We start from the raw sequence: 14,471 nt of genomic DNA on the forward strand, positions 1-14,471 counted from the left end.
AATCCCATCATCACCACACCCCACCCCACTCGTTCACACAACCTGGACATCTCCACCCTCATCCGTCTGCGCCACTTTCTTGGGAATATCAGCGAACACGAGTGCACTGCCATCCTTCAACGGCTCAAAGTTCTTAGCACCCGTCTTCTTAAACAGCAGCTGAGGCTTCGACCTATCCCAAGCAGTTAGCCTCCTAGTCTCATAATTGTGCATGGTGGTTCGACATACTTCTTCATGGCGTGCTTAGTCTTGAAAGCTTGCAGTTTCTGCGTCGCAGGGCTCATAATGTCGTCGGAGGGTGAGACGAATTTTTGCTCTCTACAAGTAAAGGGTGTTAGCGTGGTGTGCTATTTGTAGGCGCTGGGGGATCTTACTGTTCGCCATCTTTCATGCGTGACTGCAGGACTTGGCGGTGGAAGGCGAGACTCTTAACATCCTTCTCTGCTGCCTTTTCTGGTGACGACGTGGGTTTGACTTGCGTGTTGGTGGAGCGGGCGCTGAGGACGTTGGGAGACATTGTGTTACTGTCTGAGGGCGGTAGCTTTACTTGATTGATGGCTTGAATAGAAGGGCAAGGTGAGTAGTGCGAGGTGAGTCGGTGATGTTGTCTGCTTTTACGTGCGCGGTCGTCGTGGTTATACTCGTCAGTCGACAAGGGTGTATACTAACCGGTCGCACGGGGCAACACAGGCACGCACAGGAACGCACTGGACGTAATCACCCTGGCATCCCAGCCCTACAACCCTACCTTTGTGCTCCCTGCGCCTCTAGGCCCCGCCTTTCCTTCCCTTCTGGCTTACGTCTCTTACTTGGTTGGCTCATACGAGTCGTCTTGGTTAGTCTACCGGCCAACCGGCCAACACCACCTGCTCGCCTTCAGATATGAGTCACTATTACATTACGTTGCATGGCACACAACCTTGGAATCCTTGACGTTATCTTGATTGCATTCATCCCTTGACCACCATTGACCCGAGCTCCATAGAATTCGTCGACTTTCTCTTGCCCGCACACGTCCTGCCAAGTGAAAGCTAGCCCATCTAGCCGAACATGCTGGAAATACATCGCTCTCTGATCGTACATAGTCTTACGCTGCCACGCGAACATGAACGCCGTAGAACGCGGCCAAAGGCCATCCGCGAAACGCCAACATATCCAATCCACCAAATAGTGCTCCCGTCAACGCTACTGTAAATCTGGAAAAAGGGTACTCGAAAGAAACGCAGGTGATATACATGGGCAGACGTGCCGGCAAATTATAAAAAAAGACTCCCCCAAATGAAGACGCCTTACAAATGCACCCGCATTGTGTCGTTGCTGCCAAACGCCTTGCCGCAGTTGGGACACTTTCTCGCTCGGTTGGTAAGTCGGTCTTGGACGCACTGATCGCAGAACATGTGTCCGCAAGTTTTGATGACGGTGTTCTTGAGCTTGCTCTTGCAGATCTGGCACTGAATCAACAGTTCCATGGTCGAAACCTCAGAGCTCTGGTTGGCCGTGCTCTTCTTCTTGTAAATTTGCACTTGCTTCTCCAATCCAGTGACTTGGGCTGCTAGCTTATCTCGCTCCGTTTCCGATTCGCGTTGGGCGTGCTTGGCGGCAAGGCACATCGCGTCCTTAGTTTCAACCACCTTTTTCAGTTCTGCTATCTGACTGATGTGACCTTCGGATGTAATGGCGTTCTCGTTAACCTTCTGCTGCAGTTGGCGGTGCGTAATGGACAAGTCATCCATCTGCGATCGCATTTCCGCAGTCTGCTTCTCCAATTTGTCTACTAGTGACCGACTGAGAGTATCCGCCTCTTTCAACTGCGCTACAACTTCGGTTGCCTTGCTAGTTTGAGCGCGCAGAATGCGAACCTGTTGTTCCAGCTCTCCCTTGGTCTTCATAGCCGCGAAATACTTCTGCTCTGCCTTGGCCTTGTCCGCGTTCGCCTTGGCAATGTTCTCCTCCCAAGTGGCGGTGATGGTGATTTTCGAGTTTGCAGCCCCATGCGCCTTTTTCCATGCCTCCTCCATGCCCAGGAGTTCTGTGCTCAAGAGTTTAGTTTGGCTATCAAGCTTCGAGACTTTGCTGCGCAGTTGCTCTGGTGTCAAGTCATCCAATCCTGGGGATTCCTGTTCGCTTGACGCCTGGTCCTCCGCAATTTGTGCTCGTAGACGCGCACATTCCTGCTCCAAAGCGGCGATCCGAAGGTCACATGCGCTGGCAAGCTTTTTGGACTGCTCAATAGACTCTCTGGCATCCTTGTGGCTTGCTTCCAAAACAGTCTTCTGAGTCTGGAGTTCATCTCGAGCGTTTCGAATGCGCGCACAGTTTGCCTCTGCTTGCGAAACGTGGCTTGCAGAATCTGCCAAGGTCGCACGTACCTCATCGTCAACCTTAATCCTGTATGCAGTTCGCTCTGCCTGGTACTTTTGCGCCTCCTCTCGTAGCTGAATGTTGGTGGCTTCAAGATTGTTAATGCGTTTGATGACGTCTTCATGTTGGCTCTTGATGGCTTTGAAGAGATCCGTTTTGGCGTAATCATCGTCAGACAGCCCAGTGAGCTTCACTTTCAATGCTGAGACCTCTTCAGTAAGCTTCTTGTTCTCTTGCTCGATCTGCTCAAGCTGCTCCTTTCTCTTGGTCGCCTCAGCTATGGCCTGGTTCTTTGCAGTTTCCAGTTCTTCACTGATAGGCCCCGGTGAAGTGCCGTTGGCTGCCTGTGTCCCATTGCTTGCAGATGGTGCCTCCTCTTTCACAGCAGCGCTTGCACCAACGGCTTGCTGCTCAAGTCTCTGGACTTGAGCGCTCCTTAAACGATCACACTTCTTCTCAGACCTGAGGTAACGGTGAGTGGCATCAGTTAGTTGATCGCACAACTGCTCCTTCTCGGCCGTGACTTGCTGTAGTCGGACCACGTGATCTTTCTCTATAGCCAGAAGGTCTGAAAGCTTCTGCTGCAAATCTGCTACCTCTGGACTGCTTTGAGGATACTTTGAAAAGAGATCAGTCAGACAAGCAAGAATCTTGTCCCTGCGGTTAGACAAATGCTTCTTGAATGTCTGATTGTCCTCCCGCAGGAGCGTAGCGGGTATGGAGGGAGTGAAATTGGCATCAGGCAGGTGACCAGACCCTCGGAGTTTGATCTCATCGATAAGCTAAAAAGCAATTAGCATCACCTCAATCAAATCCCAAGGGTATACTGACCTGATCAAACCAAGCGTCTATTGTCCGTAGATGGTCATCGTGGTACTGAGAACGTATTTTCAGAGCAGACAGTTGTTCGTCGACCATGTTGGCTTCGCGTTTGTACTCGCGCATCTGGCGCAGAATGGCATCTTTTTGAAACAGCTGTAGAATCGCAGTGTCAGCGAGTGTGTGCGCCGTGGGCGGAGGAGGAAGGCGGTTGGTAATCGGGGGGCGAACCTCGATGTCATCTTTCCACGGCGTGTCAGCTTCTGGGTGAGTTCGAGCACCGTTGGCAGTCAACGCTTGCCTCTTAGCAGGAGGAGCAGCGTCGTCAGTGATGGGCCGCTTCCGGTCCTCCATCTTGACAGCGTCAAGCGATGGGGGTGCGACGGTCCTGGCTTCGAGCCTCATCGAGGTGACGCCGGCGAGGTGTGAGGGCACTGAAAACGCGCGCGCTCTCAGATCCTGCAGCGAGATAAAGGAGCGACTTGGGGCACGTGGTTTGACGGGTGACGGCGAAGTAACAGGAGGGGGTCCGAACGTCGTGTGAGGCCGTGGGTGAGGAGACGGTGGGCGTTGAGCGAAGAGAGTTCCTTTAGTTGCCGTTAGGTAATCAAGCTAGTGGCGCGCTAGCAGATGGTCTGTGTTTGAGAACGCGACCCGTTCCTCTTCTCTGTCAATCTGCGACTTTTACGTGCCCCGCCAAATGTGAGGAGAGTGACAGTGGCCATATATTGGCGTTCGACGTAGCCAGTGTGTCATGTCGACCGAGGAGGGTGCCAACCAGGCGTCTGCCGCGCCCAAACCAGCGGCGGCCTTTAGTTTCTCTATTAATAGTGAGTCGTCCCATGCGATGGTGCTCGCGCCGCCGCTAAGACGTGGGCAGAGAATACAACGAGCAAGAAGTTTGCACCCAAGGCAGCACGACGAAGACCAGGCGCTCCGCCTGCTGCACCTGCTGCACCTGCTGCATCATCGCCTGCACCGGCATCAGAGATACCCGCATCGACTGCCGAAGTGCCCAACCCGCAAGCCGAACCCGAAGCCGAGACCTCGAATGCGCCTGCCGCCGACTCGACACCTGCCGTACAGCTGCCCACGCCTGCCGCGACTCAAGAGACCGTAAATAGCACTGCTCAAGCCGACCTGTCGATTATTACTGCCACTGCTACTGCGACCGGGACCCCTGCACCCACCGACCCGAATGTTCAGACGCAGGCAGCCAATGAAGCCAGTGCCGCCCAGCCTTCTACCTCACAAGGCCTCACAACACAGTACCTCGAAGATGAAGTCCAAGCAGGGAGGTCACCTAAGAGGCGCCGCCTAGAGTCCCCCGTACAGCCAAGCCAAGAGGTCCAAGTTACTGCACCTGTGAGTGCGCCGGCAACAGCAGATGGAGACGGCGAGCAACCACCTGGCGCGAACACTGCCCCGACTCCTGCAGAAAACCAGACTCTCCCACAGCCCAGAAACAGAAGGAAACTGCCGTGGATATCGGTGAACCACTCCCAAGATGGCGGCGCGGAAACCCCTGCCGGTGCGTCTACCCGGAAGCCTCGCCAACCTCCCAGGCCCCGAGCGAAGAAGAATGCCATGGCGGACGCAGACGCAGATGCAGATCATGTGGAGGAAGAGGAAGAAGCTGAAGACGACGAAGAGCTACAACCCACGAGAAAACGACCTGGCATAAAGTCCCGCACAAAGAAGAAAGCCACCGAAGCACCCACACAGGACGGCGAAGAAGTCCCCGCGGCCCCAAAAAGAGCCAAGAAGCCCCGGAAACCTAAAGGCGCCCTGAGTAGCGAGATCGTCGAAGGAACAGAGGAAGAGGTCGGACGCATCGCAGACGATATCGTAGCAGCCGCCACACGTCGCAAACCGAAGCCAAGGAAAAGGAGGCAGCCCACTCCCGAGGCCGATGAAGTAGATGGTGTTGAAGGCGAAGAGGGCACACAAAGGGAGAAGAAGAGAAGGGGACGACCGCCGCGCGAGGCCACCCCGTCTGATGCGGAAGATCAGACCATCGACCCCGATGTCACCTACATGGACTCTCTGGCAGCTCGCCACGTCCATTGGGGAAAACTCTCTACGAGAGAGAGAGAGATGCGCACGATAGACTGGGAAGCAGTCAAGCAGCGCCGCAGAGAGGAGGACTCCCGAGAAATAGCTTCCAGGGCCGAGCAGGAAAAAGCGGACAGAGAATTGGCTGAGCAAGGGGCACAACGGGCTGCGCAATCCGAGTTCGAAAACGTCCGTCTGAACGCAGAGGGTAATTTGGAGATAATACCTCAAGCTGGAATCATTGATCTTGAGGGCGACGCCGCTCGCGAGATCGATCAGATGGTCGTTACCGAAGACCAGGACATTACTGCACGCCTTACCAATCGTAGCTTCATGAAAAACAACAAGCGGTTCCCCAACGAGTTTATCCTACCAGGCCAAGGTCGACGATGGAATATGGAACTCACGGAGCTCTTCTACCAAGGCCTCAGATCTTTTGGTACGGATTTCCAGATGATATCGCAAATGTTCCCCGGTTTCACTCGGCGCTCCATCAAAACCAAGTTCACCCGCGAAGAGCGTGAGAACCCCGACGGCGTCAAGGCAGCGCTGCAAGGCCGCTGCGAAATGAACGCGGGAGGATGGAACATGTATCTGGAGAAAGCGAACAGGTCCGAGGACTCGTTTGCCAATGTGGATGAGATCAAGCGCGAAATGGCCGATCTTGAGGCTGAGTACGCGAAGAAGATTGCGGTAGCAAAAGCAGAAGCTTTGGAGAGGAAACGTCAGAGGGAGCTTGCTGGCATTGATGAAGACGGAAACCCGCTGGGCCCTGATGGTACGGCGAACAAGGAGAATGGAAAGGGGAAGAAGAAGCGAGGCAAGAACAAGCAGGTCGCTTTCGAAGCAGAGCAGGGCGTGGAAATTATTGGGGAGATTGGTGATGATGATACTTGGGGTCAAGAGTAGCGATGGTGTGAATGACGAAACGATTAAGAAGCATGATACCCCATAGATTCCACAGTCTCGATACTGAGATGGCAGATGCGAAGCTGCTCTCAAATACAGTCATATTCAGCCTGGTGTTGGAGTCCTATACTTTTGATTGCCCAAGATGTGAATTCTAAACTTACCTGAAAGAAAAACTGCATAAGCAGCAGTAATGTCATTATCGTGGTGCGGTCTGTGGGGCCGGCCCAAATAGTCGACCGCACAACACACTCGCTTGGCCCAAAGCCCAATTCCCCACACCCACGCATTTGTACCAACATTGTAATACAACTAATTTCTCTGTCTCTCATCAAACAGCTTGAATTCTCAAGCAAACAACCTATCGGGCTCGTGGTTTAGTGGTATAATACTCCCTTAGCATGGGAGTGGTCCGGGGGTAAGTCACAACTCGCACCTTCAAGATAAGGTTACAGTCGTACTAACAATCTGCTTAGTTCGATTCCCCGCGAGTCCATCGTGTTTCTTTTTTTTTGCGGATTAAAGGGCTGTAATTTTTGGCTATGGGAGGTTGATGCAGAAAGATGAGATGGGTTGAGGGTACGAGGATGGGAGCTTTAGGGTTAGGTGCTGCACTTTTTGCTCCGGCTGACAAAGCGGGATATGCGAGCTGCACGAAGTTCCTTGCAATGGCACTAGCGTCGACACAACTGCTTGTGGAAACAACGATTACTTAATGACTATATACTAATGTCGCCATGTTCAACAACGGCTGTATACCAGTCATGTTTCCAACATGACATTAGAGTTGAGATTAATGATCAAGCTGAACGCTAAACCCCTTGCGACCGGCTAAGCTCCGAAAGTCCACTAGCGGCTGCCGCTTTGTGTGAGTAAGCCATGATTAGAAAGCATGTCCTGCACGATTTCCTCGTTGTTCCAACAAATTCCTACTTCCCGAATCAGCAAAGTCGACATGCGTTTCATGTTGACGCTGTGAAATTAAGTTGCGGTAGAATTCCACGGGCCAATCGCCGACGCCGAAAGCGCAGTAGAGGATCTGTTGCCGACATGTTTGGTGCGTGGATTTGTAAAGTCAATTGTGGTTTGTGAGATTTGGGATTACAAAGTTCATGTGCGCACGGATATTGGTACGTTGGTGAGTGCTGGTAAGGATAAGTATGGGTTGAGGTCGTGGTATATTGCTACTTTCTCAGTTCAAACATTTTCATCATCTACAACATCTATCTCCATCCCTCACATTACCACGCGTTTGTGAATAAGTACTGGGATCATTACAGCCACCGAAATGGTGTCGGCTCTGATACGCGACGCGCCAATCGGCCAGATCCTCCGATATCTCACAAACAACAGAACCCTCAAGTACCCTGAAGAACTTCCCGATTTCGTGATCCCAGCAGCTTACACTTACAACCGACATTCTCGACCCGTCCCGAAGCGTCATATATCAGAAGTCACTGAAGTAACCCAAGTTGAAAAAGATGAGCCAGCCACAGAAGAAGTATGCTATCCAGATCCGGAAACCGTCATCGAAGAAGCGTCAGAGAGCGGAGACGACACTACCAGTGACTTGGAAAAGATACAGACGGTCAGGACACTGCACACTGCACGGACACAGATCTCCCGTGTCGGAACACGGACAGCGCTGCATAAATCGACAACGCAGGCAGATCTCGAACAGCAATTCTCACTAGCAACAGTAGAGCGTTGTCCAACCCGACCTCTGGAGCCTGAGATACTCACCGACGGAATAATTCTAGTAGACTGGTACGACACCGATGATGCCTCCAATCCTCAGAACTGGAGTTTCGGGAAGAAAGCTATTGTCCTCTTCCTCATCCTGATGTACACCATGGGGGTTTACATGGGCAGTGCCATCTACAGTCCCAGTATACCTGGAGTCATGGAGCGCTTCGGTGTGGAAATTGGTGCCGCGTCGCTAGGTCTATCAATGTACGTCTTCGCCTACGGTCTCGGACCACTCCTCTTCTCGCCATTGAGCGAAATCCCTATCATTGGCCGTAACCCACCATACATAATCTCCTACGCCATCTTCGTCATCCTAATCGTTCCCTCCGCTCTCGTCGACAACTTCGCCGGACTAATCGTCCTCCGCTTCCTCCAAGGATTCTTCGGAAGCCCTTGTCTCGCCACCGGCGGCGCAACCCTACAAGATATGTACAGCCTAATCAAACTCCCCTACGTGCTCTCCCTCTGGGCTTTTGCAGCAACATGCGGTCCAGCGCTCGGCCCCATCATCAGCGGCTTCAGCGTCGCAGCAAAGAACTGGCGCTGGTCCCTGTGGGAAATGCTCTGGCTCAACGGCCCTATCTTCCTCGCCCTCTTCCTCTTCCTCCCAGAAACCTCCACGTCGACCATCCTCCTCCGCCGCGCCCAACGCCTCCGCCGCATCACCGGCGACGCGCACTTGAAAAGCCAATCTGAAATCGACCAAGCAAATCTCACGCCGCGCGCCATCGCCGTCGAAGCCCTCTGGCGTCCCTTCCAACTTATGCTTCTGGATCCTAGTATCGCTTTCACGGCTGTCTACACAGCTATCGTTTACGGCATCTTTTACTCCTTCTTCGAAGCATTCCCACTTGTCTACAACGAGATGTACGCTTTCAACCTCGGTGAACTGGGTCTCACCTTCTTGTCAGTCACCGTCGGTGTTGTGCTCAGCATAGTGTGGTACTGGTGGTATATCCGCTACCGCGTCGAACCCAGTATCCGACTCCATGGTCTCGGGGCCCCAGAACGACGTCTCATTCCCGCGCTCTTCGTCACCTTCTTCGTGCCCGTGGGGCTGTTTATCTTTGGGTGGACGGCTAATAAAGACGTACATTGGATTGTATCCTGTATCGGTATTGTGATTACGACAATCGGCATCTTTCTGATTATTCAATGTATCTTTCTGTATTTGCCGCTCGTGTATCCGCAGTATGCGGCGAGTTTGTTTGCAGGAAATGACTTTTTGAGGAGTGCGCTTGCGACGGGCGCGATTCATTTTTCGTATCCGTTGTTTCATAACTTGGGCGTCGGGAGGGGGGTCAGTTTGCTGGCGGGATTGGCGGCGGGGTGTAGTGCTGGGGTTTATGTCTTGTTCTTCTTTGGGGCGAGATTGAGGGCGAAGAGCCGGTTCGCTGCGAAGTAGGTCTAGTGTCGAGTGTTGGACGTTGAAAAGCAAAGGGGTTGTTTGCAGTTTAGTGGTTCTCTAGTCTAGTCTTGTATGCGGCGGGTGAGGGCCGTGAGGTGAGTGAGGAGATGAGGGCGGTTGGGGTGGGGCGCAGGATTTTGCGAAGAAGTGGGTGGGCATGGCGGGGGAAGGGGGGTAGAAAGGATGGTGCGGTCGTGGGGAGGAAGTCTGTGCCAAGAGAGATGGGAAGGAACTAGACATTGTAGACAGCACGGTCAATTGGCATTTATGAAGAAGTATTCTAAAAGTTTCCTCGCCAAGTACGCCGAAACCTCTACTTGAACACTCGCTCATCAGAGCCACCATGTCCCCAACATCCCAGTCTTCCAAAGCTTCCCATACCAGACCCTAAGAACCACATTGGAAGTCACGGCCTGGAAATGCACTTCCTTCCTTGCATGTCCCTTGAACCTCAGGCCCGCCCTATATCTGTTAACAAATTTGAACATTTGAAATCAAAAGCACGGAACGTACGCGGCATTGCCAAAAACAAGGTTTTCCAACCCCCGAACCATTACTACAAGAGTCCAAGCAAGCTGCGCTTCGCGCCGGTCTTTGGGCAGTAGAGAGACTGCTAAAGTATAGTAGGGCTGTCGCTACCACTTTTAGGACGTGCATGGTGATCGGTAAGGGTTATGGGAATAGAGCTTTCGGTAGCTGAATGGTGTTGAACGGTACTGGGAAGACGTTGAAGGCTTAGACTTAATAGGTAGTTAGCGAAGAAACCTTGGAAGGATGAAAGAGAAAGTTTAACATCTGAACGGCAAGGCGCGTATTTATGCATCAATTTCTCGACGCAGCAACTTTGCGATCGAGAGCCACCAGACTGCATCAAGTTCCTACCAACCGTGCTACCTTCTACCTTTGAAAAGGGCCGACTATTTATCACTGCCTCTGAGCACTCAATTTCTCGTCTTAGACAAGCGCGAAGGCCTAACAGTCCTTAGCTCTGAGGATCTTCGTATCTATCTACTGTTTAATTCTCCCGTTATAGTATTTATATTTCTTATATTAGCATTTAAGCACGGATTAGTAGGCGGTAGACTTTCTAGATACAGAGTCACCTTTTGAGATACATATACTCCACACCCCCACACCCCCTTGAAAACCCGAGAAAATCGCAATACAAAGACTAGAAAAGGGGTTGACTCTCCGTCACCGCCTCCGCAAACTCGATTTTGGAAGACACATCGCTGGGCGGAAAAGGGAGAGTAAGGGATATACGAGATAAGAAAAAGTGTTGAGAATATTCCGGTCACCTGTCACGAGGACGCTAAGTCACATGACCCACACCGCTCTATATTAGCCGAGCTTTGTATAGTTAGCAATTGACACACTTACATGCCATGACTGAGAGAGTCATTCTTTCTCAACAGGTTATGAGCCCGGCTTACGCGCTTGCGTGTGCATTGTGAGTGTCCGGAGTGTCGTTTCTTCGATATGGGCAGCAAGCTGGTATATGCGTGTCTACGCCAGAACAACCCAGGAGGTCGTCGCCTTCTATATTCTAAGACACTGGGTCGTCGCCCTGGCTGCCGCGAAGGGTATTAAGTCCTGAAGACACTGGGCCGTCGCCCTGGCTACCGCGAAGGGTATTAAGTCCGAAGAAAAATGGACTATCGTCCGGAGAAGCTGGGAGCGTCTCGAAGATACCTTGGGCGAGTTATACCCAATTCCGACGCGCGAGTCGAAGAGAGCAATGGTTGCTCTATCCCTTTTCAACCAACCTTTTGACAACGATTCGAATACCTACCTACCGACGGTAACCATCGATTCTTCCGAAAACAACTCGAATTGCCTGCCTATCGATAGTAACCTTTCGAGACCTTCTTTTTAAACTAGTAGCTACAGTTCGACAGCTACTTTCAATTCCTTAAACTCGAAAACCTACCGTTTGACGGTGCTCGAAGTTTTTTTACTCTCTCGAACGCTACCCACCTACCCCCACCCGATTTCTCGATCGATTTTTATCTTCTTTCCAAAGGATTTCGTTAAATAAACGCAAAGAAGCAAAGGCTTATATAACGATGGGGGAGAATAAGGGTGTTAGGGTCTGGAGCCCTGAATAGGACACAGACAAGGAGGCAGGAGCGGAGGAACGGAGCGGGGACAACAAGAGAGGAGAGCGTACATAGCTAGAGTACTGGGAGTACTAAGCTAGGGGAGCGCTAGGATAGAGGAGAGCGTACACAGCTAGAGTACTGGGAGTACCAAGCTGGGGGAGCGCTGGGACAGAGGAGAGCGTACACAGCTAGAGTACTGGGAGTACCAAGCTGAGGGAGCGCTGACTCTCACGTAGGAGTCGAGGGAGAGTCGGTATGTTGGTGATATCGATTCTACCTTGATTTTCAAACGCGAAAATTCTCTCGACCTTCTTTCTCGACCTTCTCTCTCGACCTTCTTTCTCGACCTTCTTTCCTCAACTCTTCACTCGGCCGATACCTCACTTTACTTGAGGGACTCGCAACGTAACGGCCACTATAGGGTGACAGGGAGGTTTCATTCTTGTTGACAAGGCACTTCTGGGGGAGTGTTGGAAAGTGCATGCAAGGCGTTCAGTGGAAGCATATAAAGGGAGAAGAAGCTTCGACTGCAAGACCTATACAAAGTAGTGGGTACAGCTGATCGGCTTATGGGGGAGTGTTGAGAATATTCCGGTCACCTGTCACGAGGACGCTAAGTCACATGACCCACACCGCTCTATATTAGCCGAGCTTTGTATAGTTAGCAATTGACACACTTACATGCCATGACTGAGAGAGTCATTCTTTCTCAACAAAAAGTGTGATATAATCAATGGACTACAAGAACTACGTAGGAATGAACAACAACGATGATGAAAAAGACCCAAAGAGCAAACACAGAAACGAGCCCTCAAACCGACGCCCACGTCAATCCCAGAAACAGCTCAACCACCCTTATCAACAGAATACAGCGGCAACTTTCCCGGCCAAAACCCACTGTCCTAGCTTTTCCCCTAAGCCCCATTTCTCCCCTCCACCCTGCCCTCCATCTCACCCTGACCCTCCCGATTCTCCATTTCAAGATCGCGCCTCTTCTCCGCACGAGCACGAGACCACCTCCGCAAATACATAGTAGCTGCCACCACAATCGACAGCAAAATCGCAATGGCAACGCAGCACCAGATGATGTATACAAAAAGGAAAACTTTTCTCCTGTATGATCTGCCATGGATGATGGATCTTAGGATTTTGACCGCTTTCTTTGCATTGACATCCGCGTTCCCCCTCTTATCTGCGTGTTCGGTTTGGGGGGATTGCACACCCGCAGATGTTGTTGGAATGGGGGAATATGACGTTGAAGTAGGAGACGGAGGGAGGGTGTAAGGGTAGGGGTGGGAACGGGTTACCCGGTTGTAGAGTTCGAGGGTGAGGGACGGGAACCAGACAGACGTAGATGTAGGGTCTACATCTCTGTCTTTGAGGCTTTGGGTCGGGGATGATGACGGGACTCCGGTGTGCCAGTTAGAGGAGTTGGCTGTTATTGTGGTTTCGATGTACCAGGTGTAGAATCTGGTTGTGGTTGAGGCTTCGGTGTGCCAACTGTACGACTTGGTTGTGGTTGAGGTTCCGGTATGCCAACTGTACGAGTCCGTTGTGGCTGTAGGTATGGCTGTGGTGTGCGAGTCGTGGATTTTTATCGAAGTGGCTTGGTGCACGGGTAGAGAACGCGTGGTAGTGGTGACAGTAGTAACCGTAGTGAAGATAGTGGTGATGTCGAAGCTGCCGGCTCCAAGCCCGGTGCTGAGGCTTTGTAGGTAAGCGTACATATCACGTATTTGTATGACAGGGTCGGGGCGTGGAGTGTCCGTAGCTGATGTCAATGTAGAGGCCGCGGTAAAGTCTCTCGTAGTGCTGATGGGAGGGCCGAGTGTGAGGCAGCATGTGCTGTTCGCGATGCTGGTATTGTTGATGTTGGTGAGTGGTAAGTGGAGGAGGTTACGGGCGCTCGCGGCCTTGGGTAGTAGGAGTAATACCAGGACGCAAATGTACAGGTATGTAGACATGGCTGAGCGAGAATGATGGGTATGATGCGGTATAGCGATGGGATGCGGGATAGCCAATGTCATATGCCGCTCCGAGGGATGTACCACAGCCGCAAGATGTGGGTGACGTTGAAGATGGATGAGTGTTGGATGATTTGTTTGGGTAGACATGGGGTTGGTGGTGATTTCTGTGTATGTGATGGGAGACTTGGGCAAGAATGGTGGGAAAGGAGGGAGCAACGGACGAGGTGGTGGAAAGGAAGGAAGTCACGATCGGAGGCATGACAAGTGACTTAACCCAAGTACATGTGCATTGCTGAAGACTACTGAACTAAATTTTCGACCGCTATGTCGAGGTCAAGCGTCCATTCGATAAACTGTATGCAACTCCACAAGATTACCCTGCGCTGAATCGACACTGATGAATCAGTACCGTCGCTTTCGCGCAATCAATCCGTCCATACAAAGCAAACCCAAGTGAACCGCAGGACGCCGTCAAATAGCTTTTCTGCGTCAATACCATTAAACTCCATTTTTCGTATCCCGCAAGAAAGTCCTTTCGCTTCCGTACATCCACCCACAACCTAGACGAAGTCTTCCTCGTCATCATCTCCTACTTCAGCATATTCCTCAAGCTCATCCTCGTCATCGACGATGATGATGGGCACAGCCTTGACTTTGGTCGGGGTGTTTGTCTTGCTTCTAGCCTTGGTGACGCGACTGGTCTGAACACCTACACAGCACCTTGTCGTTAGTAAACATCCCACAAGACAAACAATGGTACTCGCCTTTCTTCGTGGGATTCGCCTCTCCCTTCTTGGCCCTAGACTTGGAGGGGCTCTTGACGGCGATCTCGCGGCCCGATGCAGCAGCCTTCATAGCGGTGGCTTCTTTCTTCCAGGCCCGGAGTCGGTTCTCCAGGGCATTGTATGTCATATCTTCACCGTAGAGACGGGCGACCTCGGAGATGTTTATCTAGAGGGTTTGGTTAGTCGGGTGGGGGTACGGGAGAGGTGGGTTGGGTGCGTACTTTGTTGTCAACAGAAGCGAGCATGGCAATGAAAAGGCGCTCTGTGATTTGCGCATTGTTCCATTGGATGACCATGTTGACGGTGGGCTACGGTT

At 51.9% G+C, this 14,471-nt stretch overlaps 6 protein-coding genes across 6 annotated transcripts; 2 read left to right on the top strand and 4 right to left on the bottom strand.

The window, feature by feature from the left end:
- Positions 1 to 33: 33 nt before the first annotated feature.
- Positions 34 to 517, bottom strand: PtrM4_017380 (Spo12 domain containing protein; the record flags this gene model as incomplete). The annotated part of the gene is made up of 3 exons (XM_001931616.1): positions 34 to 172; positions 229 to 318; positions 375 to 517. The coding sequence occupies 3 exons, from the start codon at positions 515 to 517 to the stop codon at positions 34 to 36; spliced, it is 372 nt and encodes a 123-aa protein (XP_001931651.1).
- A 772-nt stretch (positions 518 to 1,289) lies between these two features.
- PtrM4_017390 (E3 ubiquitin-protein ligase bre1) lies at positions 1,290 to 3,534 on the bottom strand (the record flags this gene model as incomplete). The annotated part of the gene is made up of 2 exons (XM_066103276.1): positions 1,290 to 3,143; positions 3,193 to 3,534. The coding sequence occupies 2 exons, from the start codon at positions 3,532 to 3,534 to the stop codon at positions 1,290 to 1,292; spliced, it is 2,196 nt and encodes a 731-aa protein (XP_065965478.1).
- Positions 3,535 to 5,217: 1,683 nt separating this feature from the next.
- Positions 5,218 to 6,144, top strand: PtrM4_017400 (uncharacterized protein; the record flags this gene model as incomplete). Its single annotated transcript, XM_066103277.1, has 1 exon — positions 5,218 to 6,144. One exon carries the CDS (start codon positions 5,218 to 5,220, stop codon positions 6,142 to 6,144), a length of 927 nt encoding a protein of 308 aa, XP_065965479.1.
- Positions 6,145 to 7,432: 1,288 nt separating this feature from the next.
- Positions 7,433 to 9,017, top strand: PtrM4_017410 (ProP, Permease major facilitator superfamily; the record flags this gene model as incomplete). Its single annotated transcript, XM_066103278.1, has 2 exons — positions 7,433 to 8,938; positions 8,982 to 9,017. The coding sequence occupies 2 exons, from the start codon at positions 7,433 to 7,435 to the stop codon at positions 9,015 to 9,017; spliced, it is 1,542 nt and encodes a 513-aa protein (XP_065965480.1).
- Positions 9,018 to 9,688: 671 nt separating this feature from the next.
- PtrM4_017420 (uncharacterized protein) lies at positions 9,689 to 9,958 on the bottom strand (the record flags this gene model as incomplete). Its single annotated transcript, XM_066103279.1, has 2 exons — positions 9,689 to 9,763; positions 9,815 to 9,958. 2 exons carry the CDS (start codon positions 9,956 to 9,958, stop codon positions 9,689 to 9,691), a joined length of 219 nt encoding a protein of 72 aa, XP_065965481.1.
- A 3,972-nt stretch (positions 9,959 to 13,930) lies between these two features.
- On the bottom strand, positions 13,931 to 14,451 carry PtrM4_017430 (uncharacterized protein; the record flags this gene model as incomplete). The annotated part of the gene is made up of 3 exons (XM_066103280.1): positions 13,931 to 14,079; positions 14,123 to 14,321; positions 14,377 to 14,451. The coding sequence occupies 3 exons, from the start codon at positions 14,449 to 14,451 to the stop codon at positions 13,931 to 13,933; spliced, it is 423 nt and encodes a 140-aa protein (XP_065965482.1).
- Between the last annotated feature and the right edge of the window lie 20 nt (positions 14,452 to 14,471).

The sequence above is a fragment of the Pyrenophora tritici-repentis genome, chromosome 1 (assembly GCF_003171515.1).
Source record: "Pyrenophora tritici-repentis strain M4 chromosome 1, whole genome shotgun sequence".
Taxonomy (NCBI): Eukaryota; Fungi; Ascomycota; class Dothideomycetes; order Pleosporales; family Pleosporaceae; genus Pyrenophora; species Pyrenophora tritici-repentis.